This window comes from Lolium perenne, chromosome 2 (genome assembly GCF_019359855.2).
Source record: "Lolium perenne isolate Kyuss_39 chromosome 2, Kyuss_2.0, whole genome shotgun sequence".
Classification (NCBI taxonomy): domain Eukaryota; kingdom Viridiplantae; phylum Streptophyta; class Magnoliopsida; order Poales; family Poaceae; genus Lolium; species Lolium perenne.
The window spans coordinates 35913711-35933443 of record NC_067245.2 but is presented as its reverse complement, the minus strand read 5'-3'; the positions used below and the strand labels follow the sequence as shown (position 1 = coordinate 35933443).

Here is a 19733-nt window from a genome sequence, read left to right as displayed (position 1 = left end):
GTAATTAAACTCTGTGAACGTTAGCATTAGGCGGCGCTCCCTCCCCTTGCTTTTTTCTTTTGTTAAACACGTCTGTATTTTCGTTATCTCGTAATGGAAATTCGATCCCCCGGTGGATATCGTGTGGAAAAAAAAGAGAAATTGAGCTTCCATTCCATTGAGCTTCCATTCGACGTTGTGGAATTGGGGGCAAGATTCACGAATGAAAGCTCAAACGACAAGCAGCGTCGAGGTGTGGGGTAGAACCGAGGAGGAAAAACAGCCAAGGAGCGTGGCGTGGCCGCTACAGCCTCGGCAGCACGTCTGGCTCCGGCTCGGCTGCCCCTATCCAATCCACCCATCATCCGCTCCGCTCTGCTCCACACCCTCCGCTTGATTCCCCGTTCCGCCAACACGACCAGTCCGCCACCACCCACCACTCACCGACGCACAACCGGCCACCTCCTCACCCCGCTCCTCCCCAGCCGCACCCGGCTCGCGATGGCGGTCACGCGCCCCGCCGTGGCCGCCGCCCTCTCCGCCGCCCCGCCCTCCCGCGCCCGCCGGGTATCCTTCCTCTCCTGCCGCCCTCTCCCCGCCGCCTCCTGCTCCCGCGCCTCCAAGCCTCTGCGCGCCGCCGCCGCTCCCGCGGTCGACGAGGACGCCGCCGCCCCCTCCCCTCCTCCCTCAGGTACGTACACGCCGCTTCCTTCCCTCTCGCCCGCTTCCATCTCTTCAGATTGCAGATTGGACTCTCCCCAGTCTCTAGTCAGTGGATATGACTGTTTTCTCGCTTGTGCAGATCCCGCCAGGGGAGTGGAGAACCTGGTGATCATCGGCTCCGGCCCCGCGGGCTACACCGCCGCCATCTACGCCGCGCGGGCCAACCTCAAGCCCGTCGTCTTCGAAGGCTACCAGGTGGGCGGCGTTCCCGGAGGGCAGCTCATGACCACCACCGAGGTCGAGAATTTCCCCGGCTTCCCCGATGGCATAACTGGGCCTGATCTCATGGACAAGTAAGAACACGCAAACTGTCTGTACTGAATACATATCTATGCTCATTTACCAATCTATTCATGCCGACGACAATATACAATTTGAACCAGGATGCGGAAGCAAGCGGAGCGGTGGGGCGCGGAGCTTCACCAGGAAGATGTCGAGTTTGTGGATGTGAAGAGCAGGCCGTTCGTTATTCGGAGCACCGACCGAGAGGTAACCGGTTTCTGTTCTTCCTCTTGCCGTGCCATGTAATTTGTTTGCCCTCACGCTTATCTCTTTTAGCAAGGTATATACTATTGGAGTATGTTTTTTTTTGTGTGTGTTGCCATTCAATGGTTAGATTGCCAGAACAGCCTCCTTGCATAATAAAAAGCAAGGGAAAGGCTGCCTAGAAATATCGTTTGGAGCTTTCAGCACTGGGTACTCCACTTTTTTGTTTTGCAATGGTTAGCATTACTGTGATTTAAGTAAAACAAAGATCCATTGAAAAAATAAAGGAAACAAACTAGAGCTAGTGAAAATTGCAAGAGAAATAAAAAGAGCTGAACCAGTGTGGTACTCTACGTGATTTACTTACTTAGGTCTTTGTCTACTTACTTTCTCGACATTCGTCTCTGTGTATGTATATTGATCGATAGCAGCCACTTATAAAATTATAGTGCATATGAATCGTTTTGCATCTTTTTTGCTGCACTAAAATCTCAGTGGCATATATAGGTGAAATCTCACAGTGTAATCATTGCAACTGGAGCTACTGCTAAGCGCCTCCGGTTACCCCGCGAAGAAGAATTTTGGAGTAGAGGTATCAGCGCATGTGCAATATGCGATGGAGCATCACCACTGTATAAGGGTCAAGTTCTTGCAGTCGTTGGAGGCGGCGATACAGCTACTGAGGAAGCGATATATTTGACAAAATATGCCTGTCATGTTCATTTACTTGTTCGAAGGGAGCAACTACGAGCATCCAAAGCTATGCAGGACCGGTAAGACATTTTCCAAGTCCTTTCCCTGTAAAAGTATATCCTTCACTATGACAATATGCAAAATAGTCTTATCTGTCCATGTAAAATTTTCACCGATGAATCGTCAAGATTTCACTTATTTTTCGGTGTTAGCATCTGCTGATAGCTTAAATGACTGTAAAAGGAATATATGATTATTTTTTCTACCTTTCATGTATTGTAAATATTGTCAACTCATTCACCATTTGATGATGTTATTTAATTTCATGGTAATAAGTTGAGTTACCACTTTAAAATGTTGGTTTAGTGCCATTGTGCTCCATTAATATTTCAATTATTGCCTGGTGCGAAGTAAGCCTAGCTGCAGCTTGGTTCATAGGTTGTTATTCACTTATTTAGGTTCTGTTAATCACAATATTGCCTGAGATTTCGTAGAACTTGAGGGCTATCATTGTTTTGGAACTTATGGTAGATGAATCTGTTAAAGTTCTTTGAAGGATCTTAGCTCATCTTCAGTTGCATGATATATTAATGAAGTAAAATTTCAATTGCCTGGATGTTTGGTTAACAGGTTGATTATGGCGAATGTTTCAGAGTACTCAACAACCCCAACATAACAGTACATTTCAATACAGAAGCTGTGGATGTTGTCGGAAATTCCAAAGGCCAGATGTCTGGTATTCAGTTGCGGAGAATTGATACGGGGGAGGAATCAGTTCTTGAGGTGAAAGGTCTATTCTATGGGATAGGACATACTCCAAACAGTCAGCTGCTACAAGGTCAAATTGAACTTGATAGTTCTGGATATATTTTGGTTGAAGAAGGCAGTGCAAAAACTTCAGTTGACGGCGTATTTGCTGCTGGTGATGTGCAGGTAACTCCATGCTTCACTCCCTTTTAGAAACTCCTATACAGTTCTAAAGTGTGTAGCTTAAAAAAAAGTGGATTTAATGCTGCATTTCATGTGTGCCATCACCTGGCGACGTCATTTCTTATAGACTATTCCAACTTGCTTGGGAAAAAGGCTTTGATGTTGTTTGATTGTTAGTAGTACATCATGTCCTGATGGCTCAAGAATGATATGATATCCCTGCCTCTTAGTGTTTGGAAGATTCCTGGCTGTGAAATGCAATTTTTGTAAGATATAGGCCTTGTACCAAGTCATCATTAGATATCTATTCATGAAATAGGGATATTCCGTTATATTGTTTATTATTTCAGCCATTCTCATGTCCGTTTTGGTTTTCATGGATCATTATACGCAGGACCATGAATGGAGGCAAGCCGTTACTGCAGCTGGATCTGGATGCATCGCTGCTTTGTCAGTTGAAAGATACTTGGTTTCCAATGATCTTCTTGTTGAATTTCACCAGGTAATATTATTCACAAAATATGTGCACGCGCCAGCTTCATTTTGCTTAGCCGTCATTACTCAAATGGAAACTGTCCAATCGTATGCCTATGAATATGACCACTGGTCAGTATCATGTCTGTTGTGGTAGTTTCTGTTTATTTTTCTCCATATTCCAATTTAGCATCCTAGTTCCATATATCGCATTGAACGTAGCCAGATTGGATCTTTTTTTGCATGTATAAAGTTTACAGTTCAGACTTTTATTATCAGCCATATAGAATTGTGAGTTGCTATAAGTTCCATATTAAAATTGTGCCTTCGTGGGTGTATAAAATTAGAGCTATCTTTAGTGCATGCATCATTAAAGCACTTTTAAGTTTTTCTGGGGGTTATCTTCCGTAACAATCAATTATGCTTAAATACAGTTTTTTTGCTCTACTTGATTAAATTACAGCCTGTCCGTGAAGAACCAAAGAAGGAGATCGAAGGCAAAGATGTTGAGATGGGTTTCGACATTACTCACACAAAGCACAGGGGACAGGTGCCTAACATACTTTTGAATAGAGTGGATCATAAAAATTCAACTGTTCATGTCGAACTTGATCCTGAGCTTGCTATCTTTTCAGTATGCGCTCCGCAAATTATACCATGGGAGTCCAAGGCTCATTTTGGTTCTATATACTTCACCCACATGTGGTCCCTGCAGAACCTTAAAACCAATTCTGAACAAGGTTAGTTCTTAAATGTTTCTCATGCAAGATAGCGTACTTCTCTATACTGGTGATACACGGTGTGATCACACTGGTAGCCTTGTAGGAACTAGGAACCTCTACCACTTGGGTGCTACATGTTAAATGTAATAGTTGCTTGACCACCATTGTATGAAGCACTGCAACTGCAACACTCCTGCTGATATTATGCTACATAAGTTCATGTTGTTTGTTTGTTTTGTTGCTTGCTAATGATTGATGATATTTCTTACAGGTTATAGATGAGTATGATGAAACCGTTCATTTTGTTGAAATTGACATCGAGGAGGATCCTGAAATAGCAGAAGCTGCAGGCATCATGGGAACACCTTGTGTTCAATTTTTTAAGAACAAAGAAATGATCAGGTTTGCCACATAGATTGGTCCTGCCAGTAATAATTTAATTTCAGTTCAGTTTTGTACTTTTGTGTCTTTGTGCTCTCTTGTAGGAAGTTATATATTTCATATAGTTTTCTACTGTACCTTGGATGCAACCTAAAATACAACTTACGTAAACATTGGGTTAGCTGATATATGAGTATTTTATTGTTCTTAGTGAATCTTCTTGCTCTATGAGTATGACTACACCATTTTTATACATTTTACATAATTCCACTTCAGTAAGCCAAATTAGCCAGTGGCCACCATGGTTACATGGTTTTCAAAAATAATAAATCCCACAATAAAGAGTTGTTGGATCAAACCACAGGCTTAAGCTGAGATGTCACCATCCTGAAAATGAGGCCAAAACACACCGAATAACCGACAGGTTGTATGTATGCCTAGAGATAAATAAGCTGTATGTGGTTATGTGGAACTCCCGTGCCTAGTTTACATGGTGTCTGCTACCCTTCTGATTTTTCTTAACCTTGGAAATGCAGGACTTTCTCTGGTGTGAAGATGAAGAAGGAATACCGAGAGTTCATTGAGTCGAACAAATGAGCTGAAGCTTAATATAGGTTCCAGGTTTTTGAAGTGTATGGCCTTCATTTACCCATGTTGACTACATTTAGATGCCACTTTGGTGGCCAATTTTTTGTCAAATGTTGAGATGAGCCAGGTACAGTCAGATGTCATAGGAATTTAACTGACCGCCCCTATTGTTGAATCCAATACGATGGTGCAAAATATATTCTTTGTTGTACACAATATATGTCTTGTTGACCCCTTGTTGATCGTTTCCTAAACAATGTGCATACTTCTTAAGGTCTAGGCATTTTACAAATCAATGATATTCAGTCCGCAAGATAATACACAATCACAGAACGTGTTACCAAGTGTAAACGGTTTTAATACACTGTTTGGTATTGCAGTGAATTAGGCTCAACCTGTTTTTCCTATTTCAGTTTTTATTTTACCCCTTTTGCCTATTTTTTCACATCGGATTGTGAATTGCAATGCCGAACTGTTCTTACCGATGATTAGCCTTCAAAATCTTTGGCTAAGTTCGGCTGAAGAGTATTGACAGGGATTATAGGAAAAGTGACTTTGGCATAGTGCTTCCGGGTTTTTTGAAAACGTATTTCTAGGATTCCAAAAAATCTGAGATTAAATCTGCACATACATAGATAGAAATCTTCTGAATGTTTCGTAGAAATTTTGGAAGAAAATATGTTGTACTATCAACTACTATAAAAAAGACAATTCTGACAAAAATTATTCCTCTACATAGCCATAAATTTGTTTTTTTGCAGCTCAAAATGTAATATAACTTCCCACGACTATTCATGACATACACATGTGTATTCATGAAATAAATTTATGACCTTTTAAAACATAAAAAATACAATTTTTAAATATTTCATAAACCGGGAGCACTAGTCATGTCCACCAAATCTGTTTCCCGGATAATAGGATATTATTCCAACCAAACACTAGAGCATCTCTAACAGGCGCACTATATTTCGGCGTTGTAAACGTCGCTGCCTGCGTTGAAAAAGTATACCGCCCGATGCACATTGTTTTCCTCCACCGGAGGTGTATTTGGTATTATGTATGTATTGATGCCGTATAAATATATATATTGGCTCTATATGAATACGAAGAAACGGCACCAAAAAATATACAAATTATGGCCATTGATGTATTTGAGTACTCGCATCGGGTAGCGGTGGCACACGAGCAGTAGCTAGCATAGGTACTAGTCGTGTGTCATCCGGCACGCTACCAGTAAACATGCGCATGCGGACATATATAGAAGATTAGTGTCACGCGACCAGTAACAAGTACAATTGGCAAGGTATCAGTCGCATGTCACCGCTCGCTATTGGTAGTCAAATTACACACATGAGCGATAAGCTATTCCCTACTAGTGGTTTACTTCAATTAATTGTTGGTTTTTTAAAGTGAAAACCCACCGAAAATCCGAAAAAAATCACCTCAAACAAATGACCATTTTTTACGCTAGTCAACCAGAGTATCTTTTCCTCTACAAAACAAGAGTATCTTCTGCGGAAAAATTATGTCATGTTCACGATGTATAGTTTTGTGCTTTTGTTTCCTTGTGCAATGCACGCGCTGTTTTTTTTTTCCCTTTGGCGTGAGCATAATTGATGGTGAAATTATTTGAATCACTCACATTTGACATTATTTGGTCATTCAAAATCTCACTCGTGTATTTGAATTTAAAATGATAGATTCATATTCTTGTGACCTAAGTTAACATCATATATGTTTAGTCTTGATTACTGTGATTAAATGGAGTTTTGCATGTGTACGAACATGGATTTAATAAAAGAGAGACATTCATCATATTTGGTTATTAATTGGACATGCAGATTACTTAAAATGAAGAATCTGTCTACACGAAATTTTATCGAGATAATTTTTTATTTTGGTACAATCACAGTCAAACTCACGTGAAATTATTCAAATCACCCGTCATGTTTAGGTATTTTAGTGGACAGATTTTAGTTCTTACAAAACCTAACTAGAGTAGTAATGAAACCAAGAAATAGCTATATGAGAAAGACAAATTGAAAGAGTTAACATGTTCACTTATTTATACCAATTATTTTTACTTATATGTAGATTGTTCTATCAACATACAATTATAAAATATATATTTTCTACTACACTTACCACAATTTATCATATTACGCCACAAACAGATAATATCATAACATACTATATGATACAATTTTATTTGTTATATGTTCAACCGCCTACAATTGATATACCACTAAAAAGATACAAGTTGGCCTAAAAAGAACTGAGCCTGGTTAGTCAGACGACCACCTCATGGTGCTAGCTAATAAGAGGCAGGTCCTTTCTCACATGTAGGTTAGTTTTTATTCCTTTTCGAGACATTCCCATTTGAAATAACCTTTTGTTAAATCGAATTATTTTGGATAAATATTAAATTAAATGGATAAAAAAATCTCACCACATATTATTTTGGGCCACTTAAACGAGTTATAATGTGTGCTATATACGTGTTCTAATCTATTTTACTATCCTTAGCTCTCCTAGGTGAGAGCTCTAAGTATTTTGGCTTACAAATATCTAGTTTATAGTTGTCCATCTCAATGAAGCAGACAGAAAATTCTAGAGTACATAATGAGTGTGCAAGGGTTTAACAAGATGCTGTTCATTACCATTAAATATGAGCCCATTGTTAGATTCATTGTAGAAGTCTTTTCTTCAATTTTTGAAGAAAAAAAATGATTCGTAAAGAACGAGTAGAAACGTGTCCTTCTACATTCCACGGCCTTTTGCCCACTTGGAGAAGAAATTTCCGGGTTCCACTATTCGAGATAACGGAACAAAGTTATTTTGCAACACGCGTCAAGACATGAAACAAAAGAAGAAGGAAAACTAGTTGCGACACGCCTAGGTGCAATCACGTATATAGTATAGCTAGTTATTACCCGTCTTAAGCACCTTGCCATACCAGGCAGACAGCCGCCGCCAGAAACATACCCCCGAAGTGAGTTCTCTTAATAAAGCTAGCTAAACTAGAAACTACGCAAGCTGCAGTACGGTGCTAGATAATACTACGTCCTCCAACACCATAAAAACAGACGGATATCGCTAACACGGAGATCCAAACTAGCCGTCCGGATATAGCCGTTTGGGTAGCCACGCCGACACGTGGACATGGGGCGGTGGCCGAACCGAGAGTTCTCTCCGGGTCAAGTTTTTTTTTCCTACATCTGAGCTGCTTTAAGAACCATATTATGTCGGGAATATTTTCCCGTCTAAACTACCGAACGACCAATTTCTAGCTCAACTCATATGAGCTAGAAATATTTTTCCATCTAAACTACGAACCGATTTTTGGGCCAACTCATACACCAGGCCACTGATGACAACCAATCGGACCCCTTGGCACATTTGTGGTCGTCTCAAGCACTAGTCGCAATTGCAACTTGTCGGTTTCTTCCGATTACGCCTGAGCATTCCTCGGACCGGGGATTTCCGAGCCAGGTCCGAAAAAGCCCGAACCTAAATTCATAGAACCAAGCCCGACCCGGCCTGGGATTTTCGGGCCGGGTCAGGCCGGGCCGTCCAGGCCAGGCTGCCCATGCCCAGCTGTACTTCCAATCCACCCCCTCTCTCTATCTCGCCCGACGCCGTCATTTCCGGAGTCCTCCAGAGTCGAGACGACGTTGCCAACTCTGCAGAGGATACGCGATAGCAAACCACAGCTACAGATCCTGGCGCCGGCCGACCTAGGAACCGACTGAGCGAGACGAGTCACGAACCTGCGGCACCACGCGTCGGCACCGGGCGCGCCGCGCCGCCGCGACATGGACACCGCACGAGCAAGGGCATCCGCCTCCAGATCCTCCGTTTTATCCCACACAACCCGCCCAATCCCCGCCTCAAATAACTTCTCCCCAAAAACGTAACAAATCCGCACAGCCACACGCCACCGTCCTCCTCCTCCTCCATCTCCCCCGCGGGCCCCCCTCACCCCAACCGACCCGACCCCAGAAAGATCGACCACCGGCGGCGACGGCCAGGCGCGCCGCAGCAATGGAGGTGGCCTCCCCCTCATCCTCCTCCTCCCCGCCGCCCAACCCCAAGTCGCGCCTCCTCCGCCTCAACCCGGCCGCGCTCCTCCTCCGCCCCGTCCCGCCCTCCACCCCACCCCCACCCCCATCCACGCCACCCCCCTCCGCCGCCCCACCCCCTCGCCCCACCGCCGCCCACCCCCTAATCACCTTCCTCTCCTCCCTCCTCCCCCACCGCCCCGACCCCCCCACCCTATCCGCCACGCGGCGGGCGGCGGACGCGGACGCCGACGCGGAGCTCCAGCTCGTCGGCTGCGCGGTGCCGCTCTTCCGCCCCTACGTGGCGCGCCTGCCGTGGCACGGCGGCGCGCGCGCCTGGCTCTCCAAGCTCTTCCCGCGCTACGGCCACTACTGCGGGCCCAACTGGTCCAGCGGCAAGGAGCAGGGCTCCGTGCTCTGGGACCGCCGCCCCGCCGACCACCTCGACTTCTGCTGCTACTGCCACGACATGGCCTACGACACCCACGACCAGGCGCAGCTGCTCCGCGCCGACCTCGCATTCCTCCGATGCCTCGAAGGAAGCCGCAAGACGCCAGCGCTCGATGGGGTTGCTGCTGCCGCGTACTACCGATCCATGTGCCTATTCGGTCTGTAATCTTCGGTCTTCGTTCTGAGTCTCAATTTCAACCCCATTTGCCCAATTCTCGTCTAATATATCTGCATTTGCAGGGCTCAAGGCCATACTGATACCCTACCGGACCAACCTGGTGCGGCTGCAGACGGGGCCCAATTACGCCGACGCCATTACCGATTTCATGAAGAGGATGGCCTCGTCTTCAGGAAGGGCGACGACCGGCGGCGATAAACAACGATTATAAGCGGCAGCGTCGTGAATTGCTCGGGTGATTGAGATGCAGCAGCTTGCATAGTCATGTTTTGATGAGGAGCCCATTTATTTATGTACTAGCTACCCCTCTTCCGTTTGGCTAATTGGTAGTCGCTCCTGAGAAGTTCTTGAATGTGAATATAGATTAGCACAACCACATCAACGATGTGGCTTAATCAGTGTAACTTAGAATATGCAAGGAATTGCGACATTGTTATGCTGTTGGTTATAACTGGTCTCAATCTACGCCTCTGATGCAGTTATGCTCCACTGGATTCGCTGTGATCAGATGAATGGACAAAGGAAAAGCTCGCAAGAACAATTGATTTTGTTCTGCTGCGTTCATGCTAACAATCATCTGTGACATACAGAACAAATGGGTTCCAATATCTGATATATTAATTGAGATGGAATAGAACAAGGAGGCGGTGTTAACAATCTCTTCTGTATTTCATTTCATTGATCAAAGTGTTAATCCCGATGGATTTCGGAATTCAGCCACATTTAGAAGGGACTGTTAATCTACACGACTATACAAGAACACACTTGGAGCTATCAAGCGTGCAAATAATTACTCTCTAGTTACATACGTGAAACTTCCTGTTGCACGGACGGTCAACAATTAGATGCAGGATCTAGTTACTTGTTCTCACATAAGCACGAGGGAACATCCTTGGGAAGTAAGCCTGCTTCCCCTTGACGACCAACCAATATAGAGTGAAGCAAGGAACATGAGCAATGGCCATGCCGAGGTACCTGCACCAGATCAATGTTGCTCTGAGGATTTTGCATAGTCGACGGATGGTGTTAACGTGAACTGAGGTGATAGAAGCACATACCACAGGGGAGCCCCGGGCGATGCAAGGTCGAGAAATGGGTAAGGCCACCTGAAGATGGTAACATAACTCCAATCATCAAACATTGAAGTAGAACTAAATGGAACTTGGGGAGTGTGTAACATCGAGATATAAGAGGTACATTGAGATATAAGAGGTACCCTCGCACAAATTAAAGCACAACAATTTTGCCCATATTCGAAAAGCATACTGCTGAACTGGTGTACATCGAGATATAAGAGGTACTCTCGCACAAATTAAAGCACAACAATTTTTTGTTAGAGCAAATTAGAGCATACCAATTTTTATTCTATGTCCAACAAAATTAAGTTTTGGTAAGGAGGCTATTATAGCATTTCAGAGCATAGGCAGCACACACACACCATAAGTATACGTCCAACACATGTCCGGTCTCTTTGATGAACTGTCCCACATGCAATGGCAGAGCACATTTTAACCAATTCAAAACAGTCACACGACAAACTCGCGGTAAGAGCATAGTACTATACATTAGAGTATTCTACTGAGAACTGGAGTATTTTATTTTCTACTTCTGTCTGAATTTACAACAGCAATTTCTGTTTATCCTCTTACGATGTCAACGGGATTTAGGGTATATGGGTTTAATTTGTATATAAACATGCATCTGAGTTACAAAACAATAAACTGAAGGCATTCCACTAAACTCGGTCTTATTAAGCAAATAGAAAGGAGGGGGAAGAGGACCTACCAGGATAAAGCCTGGGAAGCATGCAGGACCCACTGGAAGGTTACATAGGAGAAGCTCCAAAATACAAAGAAAGCAATGCGGTACCAGGGAAAAGGCTGAAAAACACAAATGTCAAACAGAAGAATAACTAAATGAATTAACACAAAAGGCAGAGCAATATGATATGTAAGTTACTTACCATATTGTTTAGAAGTGTATCGATGAGTAGAAAGATAAAATTGAGAGAGTGCATGCCATCAGTGACCTGTACGAAATTTGAAAAATTTAAGACAACATAGCAACACATAAGTCAGTATCTTCAAAGCAGTAAATTTGGTGCAACAAAAGATAGCAGAAGCTAATCCAGTCATAACAAGACCATGACCGCAATCAAATTCAGAAACATGGATGTCATTCAGTTTGTACTATTGTTCTTATCACTCAGTGTACCTAACAGATATAAAACTGAAAATAAATAAGGGACCCTCTAACTAAAAGCTATACCGGGTAGTTAAAATGTTAACAACAGAGGCTTGTTAGTGTTTACTATACAAGCGGAATATGAAATAATCATACACATACTGGAGTGCTCACATACCAGGGCAAGCCCGAACTTATCACGGTAAAAGAATGGCACAAGGAGTCCCCAGAATGTCACATCAGTCAACATTGTCGCTCCTGCGCTAGCCTATAAGAAGACAAATATATTATCAGACAAGAACATAGGTCAATTCAGAATATCAGACAACACCATAGCATAGCTCGGTATCCCTTGTAAGGATGAAAAGGTTTTATTTTTTTGAGGGGGATGAAAAGGTTTTAGGGAAGGCGAACAGGAATATACAAAGGCAAAAAAAAAAATGGTTGAGCCAAAACACAGTAGTTTGCATGTGAAAAATTGAGTCAGCTACTGAATCACATGACATAGCATGGAAAAGCATAAAAGAAAGCCATGGTAGTGGTAGCTGCATTGTCTGAAATCTGAAGCAAATAGCTGGATCAGAACGCCACAGCCCATTACATGCACTTAATATCAAATGTGACATATTAGCCATCAAGTTTTACCATGGTGTATATTCCTACAATCAATACTGGTTGGATACTTGGATTAACATAACTACTGAGAAGATAAGACAGATAACTGCCTGTAAATGCAAGCTTATAAGGAGAATTGGTTCAAACCTGGTAGATGATTTGCATGCAACGTCCCCAGAACGCAGCTCTTTTCTCATTTGCTATTTCTTCATAATAGCTTTTCACATTGTCTATCTCATCTCTTTTACTTTGTCCAGAAAGGCCACGGTTTTCGACATCAACATTAAGAAATCCATGGGATTCATCAGCTTTTCTCGAGGCTTTCTTTGAGTACACCCAACATCCATGAGCAGATATAGCAGTCGCCAACTACAGAAAAAATAATGAAGGCATTGTAAGAGAATTAAAATCAATACATAAGTGCATTCAGAACAGACAAGGTGTGCATAATTGTGCACAACTGCTTATATAACTTCTTCCATGATAGTTACAACTTGTAGGAGGGAGAGGGCATACCGCAAAATATATGGTGACTAATAAAAAGGTCCACCTGCAAAGCCAATTTTGGAAAGAAAACTAGTCAAAAAGCAGTTAAGAAACAAGCAACAGAAGGACAAATAACTAAAATGGAGGCGGTTAATTGTATGCCTTCTGAGACACTGCCGAAGATAGAAAACATTCCACTACAGATAGGAAAAAGATATGGATTCTGGTGAGCTTCATTTAGTGGTTTACTTAGGGTGTATTTTGGTTTGTGTCTGAAATCAAACCTACCAATTTTTTTGGTCACATGATCATAATTTTGGTTCTTACTTTGGTATTGCCAGAATTTCGCGTACCCAATTTAGCCCAGTTGAGTTGGTATTTCCTGCCTGCTTTAGAGCCAAAATATGGGAAAGCAAAACCTTGACCCAAATTTTGGAGGTTGGCTTGACCTCAAACCAAACACACCAATATGAACAAGCGTGGTGCGCCGGCAGTGCAAATGTTACCCTGACCAAATGGTGGACTTGGACGCACGAAAGTGGTTGTGTGTGTAACAGGGCAACTGGCTAGATGCCGCGTTCCTCATATCAACAATGAAGAAAATTGTTATGGCTTGTGAAGATGCTCGCTGGGCCAGGCTGCTCCTGCTCCTCGCCGCGACGTAGCGCTCCAATGGCTGTAGTGTCTCAGGTGCGGGTTCAATTTCAGGCTTATTTGCGACATTTTGTAATACTATGAATGCAGGTGCAAATCTTGTGCAATTTGGTGAAGAAAAACAGGACGGATGTAACTGCAGGAACTCACTCTTGATGCGTAGTACATATATTTAGACACGGCGAAGCATCGAGTGAGCAATCAAACAATCAATGACAGCTGGTCAACGGAAACCACATTGCAGGCGCACACGCCACTACGCCAGTGTATGTATGAACGATGTGTATGGTGTATCTGTGGCAATTTTAAGCGAAGAGCAGGACAGAACGATAAGGAGGAAGCGTACTGCGTGTAGAAGAAGAAGACGGTGAGGCCGTGGGAGGCGACGTTGCGGCCGAGCAGCGCGGCGGCGGCGGCGAGCGCGAAGGCGCGGTAGCCGAGGAGCCAGGCCGGGTGGAGGCGGGACCAGCAGGGGACCCAGAGGTCCGTGGCGCGGAGCGGCGGGACGGGCCTCCGCAGGCGCGGCAGCAGCGCGGCGGCCAGCGCCGTGGGGACCGCGATGAGCGCGCCGCACACGAACACCTCCCACCGCAGCCAGTACGCTGCGCCGTCCGCCGGCGTCGACATCGCCGTTCCGGTCCCCGCGCGCGAGGCGGAGAACCCTAGCGGTGCTGGCGCGGCAGGGAGAGGAGTTTAATGCGGTCTCGCTCGCGGCTCCGGGTGGTTGGGGAGCCGGGAGCGCGAGGACTAGGACTAGGACGGCGCCGAGGCGGAATTGAAATAGACGTGGAGCCGTGGAGACGGTGGGAAACCGGGCGGAGCACCGAACCACACGTTGCTGTTTCTGTGCCTTGTACTCTTGTGTTGTGTCACTGTTCCGGTGGCTGGTGGTGGTGGGAACTGGGAACTGCGTTGAGGACAGCGGCGGCCGGCTCCCGTTCCGGTGGCTGGCCGGACGCGTTTTCCGTCCTTCCGGGCGGCGGCTCCGACGGGAACACGACGTTTGGATGCAGGATCTCAACACAAATTTCGGCCCAAGTGTGAATCCGGATGCCTGTGTTTGACTGTCTGAGTTTCAGGTATCTTCGATTAGCGGATTCCAACAACAATGTAGTCAGACAACAAAACGTGATTGATTACAACACCCATGTTTACTCGAATCTTAGTGATTAAGGTTGCACCTAGTTCGTTTGAATAAACCACATAAAAAAAAACTTCACAGGAGATTTGAGTGCATAGAATATTACAAAGGAATGCTTGCAAAAATTCCTAATATCATTCCATAGTAAAATCAAGCAAACCACGTATGAAAAAAGAAATCTGAAGATTCTTCGCCAAATTCATATATTGTGGTAAACTGAAGTAGGAGTTTGAGTAGCTTATGGTATGCTGAAGCGACATGTTTAAATACCATAGTCTGAAACAAAGCTTCCATGTGCACACTCGATACGGTGTTCAACTAATATCATAAAATGGGTTGAGTCAGTTGACATACAGCCGTGCGTGCAAGCCTACGAAACTGAATGGGGAGAAAACAATGTGAGCTGAACATTGACATCCATCCGAGGCCCGGTCTGTTTTATTGGCCGGCAGCAGCTCTTCTGCATCTAGATTTAGTCAAATGGTATTTTTCTAGATCTGTTTGCTGTATCAACATACAAAAGAGCGGAGTCGCTCGTGTCTGAGAAACTCAGATGATCGACACAAGCTGCAATATCCGAGTACAAAGCTCGGAAGGGCCTTCCGCCAAAATACCAGCACATCCAGTGCAAATACAAGATCTCTGCTGACTAGAGAATCCACAACAAATAGGAGAGGACCTGCCACAAGAGGCAATGCAGTTTTGCACATAAACCTGAAGCATTACAAGAACGGTGTCAGATCTCGTCTTAGCTTGTGACAATTCAGCAACAAAAGAGCAGCAGAACTTGCCTGTTACCGCTTGACCCATTGGAAGCTCTTTCTTGCCTTCGCCTTTCCTGGCTTCTTCCTTTCAACCACGCGTGAATCTCTGGTTAAATATCCAGCTGTTTGGAGCAACAATAACGAAATCAGTTAACTTTTGAAATGGAAAAAAAACAGCAAGGCAACTACATTCGCTATTAGCATGGATGCAGTTCTGGTTTCCAATTTTGCTTTTACCTGATTTGAGATATGGACGCAGTCCTGGCTCCCAATTCTGCAAAGCCCTGCTGATCCCTAGACGCACAGCTCCAACTTGCCCTGCATTTGGGGAAAAGAAACTAACTATGGAAGAGTGCCTTATAAAATGGATGAGGTGTGATCAATCAATCATGTATAGTGTTCATAACAGTAAACCAACATACGCAATGGATAGAACAGTTGTATTGTGTAAACTACAAAGACTTACAAGCATATTTCAGCTTCTAGGATCCTTAGAAACAATATAGGCAAATATGTAAATTACATAGCAGAGAAACAATTTTTCTCATCCTGGAACCCTACCATGACTGGAAGACATATATCATTTTAAATTGTCGAATGCATGCCACCTTCAAAGCATATAGCTGTGTCATGTGAACATGCAATTTGTGGATCCATGCATAGTTTATTCATAAGTTTATGACCCATTTTAGTACATAGAACTCATGGATTAATACGTGCAGGTCAGCAGATGCTACCCTGTGCAGAGCATGTCTTCATAAAATCTAGCATATTTACTCCTACTGTGATTGTAAAACACCATTTCATATGTCATATACCTAGCCTACTAAGAGAACATTTACTGAACTTGTATTACTGACCTGAGACACCACCACCTTTCACAGTACAAGTTACATCCCAAAGCCCCAACGTCTTGGTCACGGTAAATGGTCGTAGAAGATCAGCTCGGTGGTCCAAAATCGGGAAGTAAGCATCGAACTGCTTCTCATTGACAACAAACTTGCCATCACCAGGCTGAATCCAAACACGAGCAATGCTGCACTTCCTTTTACCTGTTCCATAAGCCCTTCCTTGCTCATCAACTTGTCTTACACGCGCCTTAGCTATCTCCTCTTGCAATTGGCGTTCTACTTCAGCTCTGCTTGAAGTCGCGTTCATTTTCTGGATAGCTCTATCTTGTATTTCGCTCAGTGGAGGCAATCCAGGTACTCCTCTGGCATCCTTCAAGAGGATCAAACTGTCAATCATATCCTCCGTAATCCCAGAGGCGGAAACAAGATCCCCGAATGCACGATCCGGACCTGGAACAAGGGAAAAAGGTTTTTATCACTCTGTTACTTACAACATCATGCACTGTTGATCCCCACGTAGTCTTACTCAAACCAGAATAAAATTTGTAATCATAAAAGGCAACAGCTAAAGTCATACAGTACTAAATACTCTAATCGCTCATGAATTCATGATTGGCCACTTCCATGTTGTCTTAACGTATTTAGGCATTTTACAGAAGTGGTAAATCTACTACTTGTCCATTTGGCCATTTCTATATCATCTTACCGTATTAGGCAGTTCACAACATGGATGAATGGTCTCATCTAAGGCAAACACTACTAGAGACCAACACTTACATGTAAAATTGATCACAAAATAACGTTGAGCTGCACTAAGATAAATGGCATCCTGAACCACACACAAATGATCAGGGCTCACAAGCTCTGGATCAAGTCTACAAACCCCACAGGCTCATCCTTAGACTAGCAAACATGACCTAAATGGTATATGCAGTTTCCAGTTACTGTACCAACTCCAATAGCTTAAACTACTAGGGAAACAATCCTATATCTTAAACTTTCGTACTACATCAGCAACATATCAGCTCCAATTCAGTTACCAGACTACTGAGGAATTAAACTGCACATATACATTTACGCATTTCTAAATCACCTTTGAGGGTCTCCATGAGCTGCTGCTCCCTCGCCTTGTTCTCCTCCCGCTGACGCTCCGCATCTTCGTCGTTCCCAGCAACAAGCTCCTCGATCTCCGCAGCCTCGCCTCCGATCCCGGCAACCTCGTCATCCATCACGGCCGCGGCGAACGGATCGTCTTTCTCATCCTCCAAATCGATCGTCCACGGCTCGGTATCCTCGGCCGGGGCCGCATTTCTGGCGGCCGGCGCTGCTGCGGCCGCGTCCTTGAAGATCTCCTCGAACACGTCGCCGCCCTTCTCGCCGTCCTCCGCGCCGAAGTCCTTGGCCCACGTGTCCTCGGCAGCAGCGCTCGATGCTTCGCCGGGGGCTGTGGGGACGGGATCCACATCGGCGAAGGGGTCCGGATCGCCGGACTCCGCCGTGAAGGCCCACGGGTTTCTGGTGTCGTCGTCGCCGCCGCCGGCGGTGGAGAGGAACCGCGGGGAGAGGATGCGGGCGGGGAGACGGCGGAATGGGAGAGGGGCGGAGGAGGGAGAGGGGGCGGCGACGGCGTTGGTGGTCGTGGTTAGGGTTTGGAGACCGCGGCGGAGGTGGTGGGACGGGTGGAGGAGGCGGCGGAGCAGCATGGTGATGCGCGGAAGGGGGCGGCGACCATTCGTGCAGTGCAGGGCTAGGGTTTTAGCGGCATAATTAGTTTTAGTTTTCTTTCTACCCGATTCTTCATCGAGAACGGATTTGCCAGTACTACGTAATGCACAGGTGAAAGCGTATTCTTTTGCCTGAGTTTAGTGCGGACGCGTACTTGGCCTGTTCCGTGTCTTTCTCCTGTAGGCCGATTCGTGTATCAACATGACGGTTCGTGCAAGTCCGTCCAACATTGATTTTTTTTTTAATAAAAGGTACTTAACTGCCTAACTTTGAATTAACAAAGCCACCAACGATGAAAACGATATAAAGTGTTGAACCCAGTTTACAGAATGATACCACACACCCCACGAACTACCGAAGAAGCTACAGCCGGAAGCGCGACCAACATGCTCAGTCAAAGCGCCTACGAGAACTCGGAGTAGAGCTGGAGTCTATAGTGTCGGACCGGAGCTCACTCGAGAGCGAGCCATTTTTTACGCGCGCCTCAACAGCACTCCTCCGTCGTAGAAACGCCACCAGAAGCTGACCACCACCGGGGACCGACCCACGATGATCACAAACCGAACATCAGCGCCAAGGAAGCTCAACAAGGGAAGGGCACGGAGCAAGCCTTGCCGATGATCGCCGAAGAATCACCTCCGTCACGACCATCGGTGAGCCTCGCGTTATGGGCTCCAAGACGGTGTCTTCAAGAAGAGCACGACACCGGAGTGCTGCCACCGCCCGATCCGAGGATCTTGGGTTTTCACCCGGACAAAGTAGAGGGACGGAGATTGGCCTCACAGCGCCTTCAACAAGGAAACGCCGTCCACGGACGCCGCCGTCGTGGCTCGAGGGGCAAAGGTTTCCCTTTGGCAACATCACCGCCATCTACACTCCGCAACACTCAACTCGCCGACCACCACGCCGCCCTCACGGCCGTGGTCACTGGCCAGCACCAGAGTCATTGGCTCGCCCGTCGACCAACATGACTCCCACCTTCCTGGGCCGCTGCCCCGGGAGCCCAACCCTGGCCACCGCGAAACCGAGGGAACATATGAGGACGGCGCTTTGAGGGCGTCGAACGCCGACCGAGGAGCAGGTAGGCCACCGCCTCCAAGCCCCGAAACCCGCCGAGGGAGCGCCACCGGCCAGATCTGCCACCTGCAACCCCCATGGCTACCAGCGGCCACAGATCTGAGGCGAAAGTGGGCTCGAAACGGGCCCAGGGGCCCCTACCCCGGCCCGAAAAGGAGGCGGTCAGATGCCGTAGACCACCACCACGCCAAGCTCCCCGCCGAGCGGGGCTGGACGGGCGTCGCGCCGCTGCACGCCGCGCCGGGCCCAACCCGCGCCGACCCCGTCTTCCACCGCCCGCCATGGCCGGGATTCGCGCCCCCACCGCCGAGGATGTTCCCGAGAGCCGCCACCGCCGCAGGCGCGCCAGGTCCGCGCCGTCTCCACGCCGTCGTCGAAGGACCGCATCGTCGCGCCCACCGCACAGCGCGGCGCCCTCACTAGCCGACGAGGCCCGCGCCTCCACCACCGAGCGAGGGAGAAGAGGGGCCCTGTCGGCGCCGGCGCCGCGCGGGCTTTGCCCGGCGACGCCCTCCGGTGGCGGCGAGGGAGGGGGAGGGGGTGTGGAGAGGGCGAAGGGGTGGCGCCG

At 46.2% G+C, this 19733-nt stretch overlaps 4 protein-coding genes across 4 annotated transcripts; 2 read left to right on the top strand and 2 right to left on the bottom strand.

Moving 5' to 3' along the window:
- The first annotated feature begins 327 nt into the window (after positions 1 to 327).
- On the top strand, positions 328 to 5192 carry LOC127331804 (thioredoxin reductase NTRC). The gene is made up of 10 exons (XM_051358007.2): positions 328 to 670; positions 782 to 995; positions 1086 to 1191; positions 1696 to 1961; positions 2535 to 2814; positions 3206 to 3313; positions 3749 to 3835; positions 3921 to 4025; positions 4279 to 4409; positions 4925 to 5192. Exons 1-10 carry the CDS (start codon positions 481 to 483, stop codon positions 4983 to 4985), a joined length of 1548 nt encoding a protein of 515 aa, XP_051213967.1. The 5' UTR covers positions 328 to 480; the 3' UTR covers positions 4986 to 5192.
- Positions 5193 to 8869: 3677 nt separating this feature from the next.
- On the top strand, positions 8870 to 10129 carry LOC127331803 (uncharacterized). Its single transcript, XM_051358006.2, has 2 exons — positions 8870 to 9648; positions 9731 to 10129. The coding sequence occupies exons 1-2, from the start codon at positions 9024 to 9026 to the stop codon at positions 9877 to 9879; spliced, it is 774 nt and encodes a 257-aa protein (XP_051213966.1). The 5' UTR covers positions 8870 to 9023; the 3' UTR covers positions 9880 to 10129.
- Positions 10130 to 10316: 187 nt separating this feature from the next.
- Positions 10317 to 14590, bottom strand: LOC127331802 (uncharacterized). Its single transcript, XM_051358005.2, has 8 exons — positions 13954 to 14590; positions 12984 to 13017; positions 12615 to 12836; positions 12031 to 12120; positions 11632 to 11697; positions 11454 to 11548; positions 10727 to 10774; positions 10317 to 10643 (listed from the first exon to the last, which is right to left on the bottom strand). Exons 1-8 carry the CDS (start codon positions 14232 to 14234, stop codon positions 10523 to 10525), a joined length of 957 nt encoding a protein of 318 aa, XP_051213965.1. The 5' UTR covers positions 14235 to 14590; the 3' UTR covers positions 10317 to 10522.
- A 336-nt stretch (positions 14591 to 14926) lies between these two features.
- On the bottom strand, positions 14927 to 18133 carry LOC127331801 (small ribosomal subunit protein uS9m). Its single transcript, XM_051358004.2, has 5 exons — positions 17457 to 18133; positions 16373 to 16813; positions 15750 to 15830; positions 15540 to 15634; positions 14927 to 15462 (listed from the first exon to the last, which is right to left on the bottom strand). Exons 1-4 carry the CDS (start codon positions 18064 to 18066, stop codon positions 15543 to 15545), a joined length of 1224 nt encoding a protein of 407 aa, XP_051213964.1. The 5' UTR covers positions 18067 to 18133; the 3' UTR covers positions 14927 to 15462; positions 15540 to 15542.
- Between the last annotated feature and the right edge of the window lie 1600 nt (positions 18134 to 19733).

Coding starts and splice junctions, on each gene's coding strand:
- LOC127331804 (XM_051358007.2), top strand. CDS start 481: ATGGCGGTCACGCGCCCCGCCGTGGCCGCCGCCCTCTCCGCCGCCCCG. Junction 671..781: donor CCCCTCCCCTCCTCCCTCAG/GTACGTACACGC, acceptor TCGCTTGTGCAG/ATCCCGCCAGGGGAGTGGAG. Junction 1,192..1,695: donor TTCGGAGCACCGACCGAGAG/GTAACCGGTTTC, acceptor TGGCATATATAG/GTGAAATCTCACAGTGTAAT.
- LOC127331803 (XM_051358006.2), top strand. CDS start 9,024: ATGGAGGTGGCCTCCCCCTCATCCTCCTCCTCCCCGCCGCCCAACCCC. Junction 9,649..9,730: donor CCGATCCATGTGCCTATTCG/GTCTGTAATCTT, acceptor CTGCATTTGCAG/GGCTCAAGGCCATACTGATA.
- LOC127331802 (XM_051358005.2), bottom strand. CDS start 14,234: ATGTCGACGCCGGCGGACGGCGCAGCGTACTGGCTGCGGTGGGAGGTG. Junction 10,775..11,453: donor GCTTCCCAGGCTTTATCCTG/GTAGGTCCTCTT, acceptor TACCATCTTCAG/GTGGCCTTACCCATTTCTCG. Junction 10,644..10,726: donor TCGCCCGGGGCTCCCCTGTG/GTATGTGCTTCT, acceptor GATCTGGTGCAG/GTACCTCGGCATGGCCATTG.
- LOC127331801 (XM_051358004.2), bottom strand. CDS start 18,066: ATGCTGCTCCGCCGCCTCCTCCACCCGTCCCACCACCTCCGCCGCGGT. Junction 15,831..16,372: donor GAAAGGTGGTGGTGTCTCAG/GTCAGTAATACA, acceptor CCCCAAATGCAG/GGCAAGTTGGAGCTGTGCGT. Junction 15,635..15,749: donor GCGTCCATATCTCAAATCAG/GTAAAAGCAAAA, acceptor TGCTCCAAACAG/CTGGATATTTAACCAGAGAT.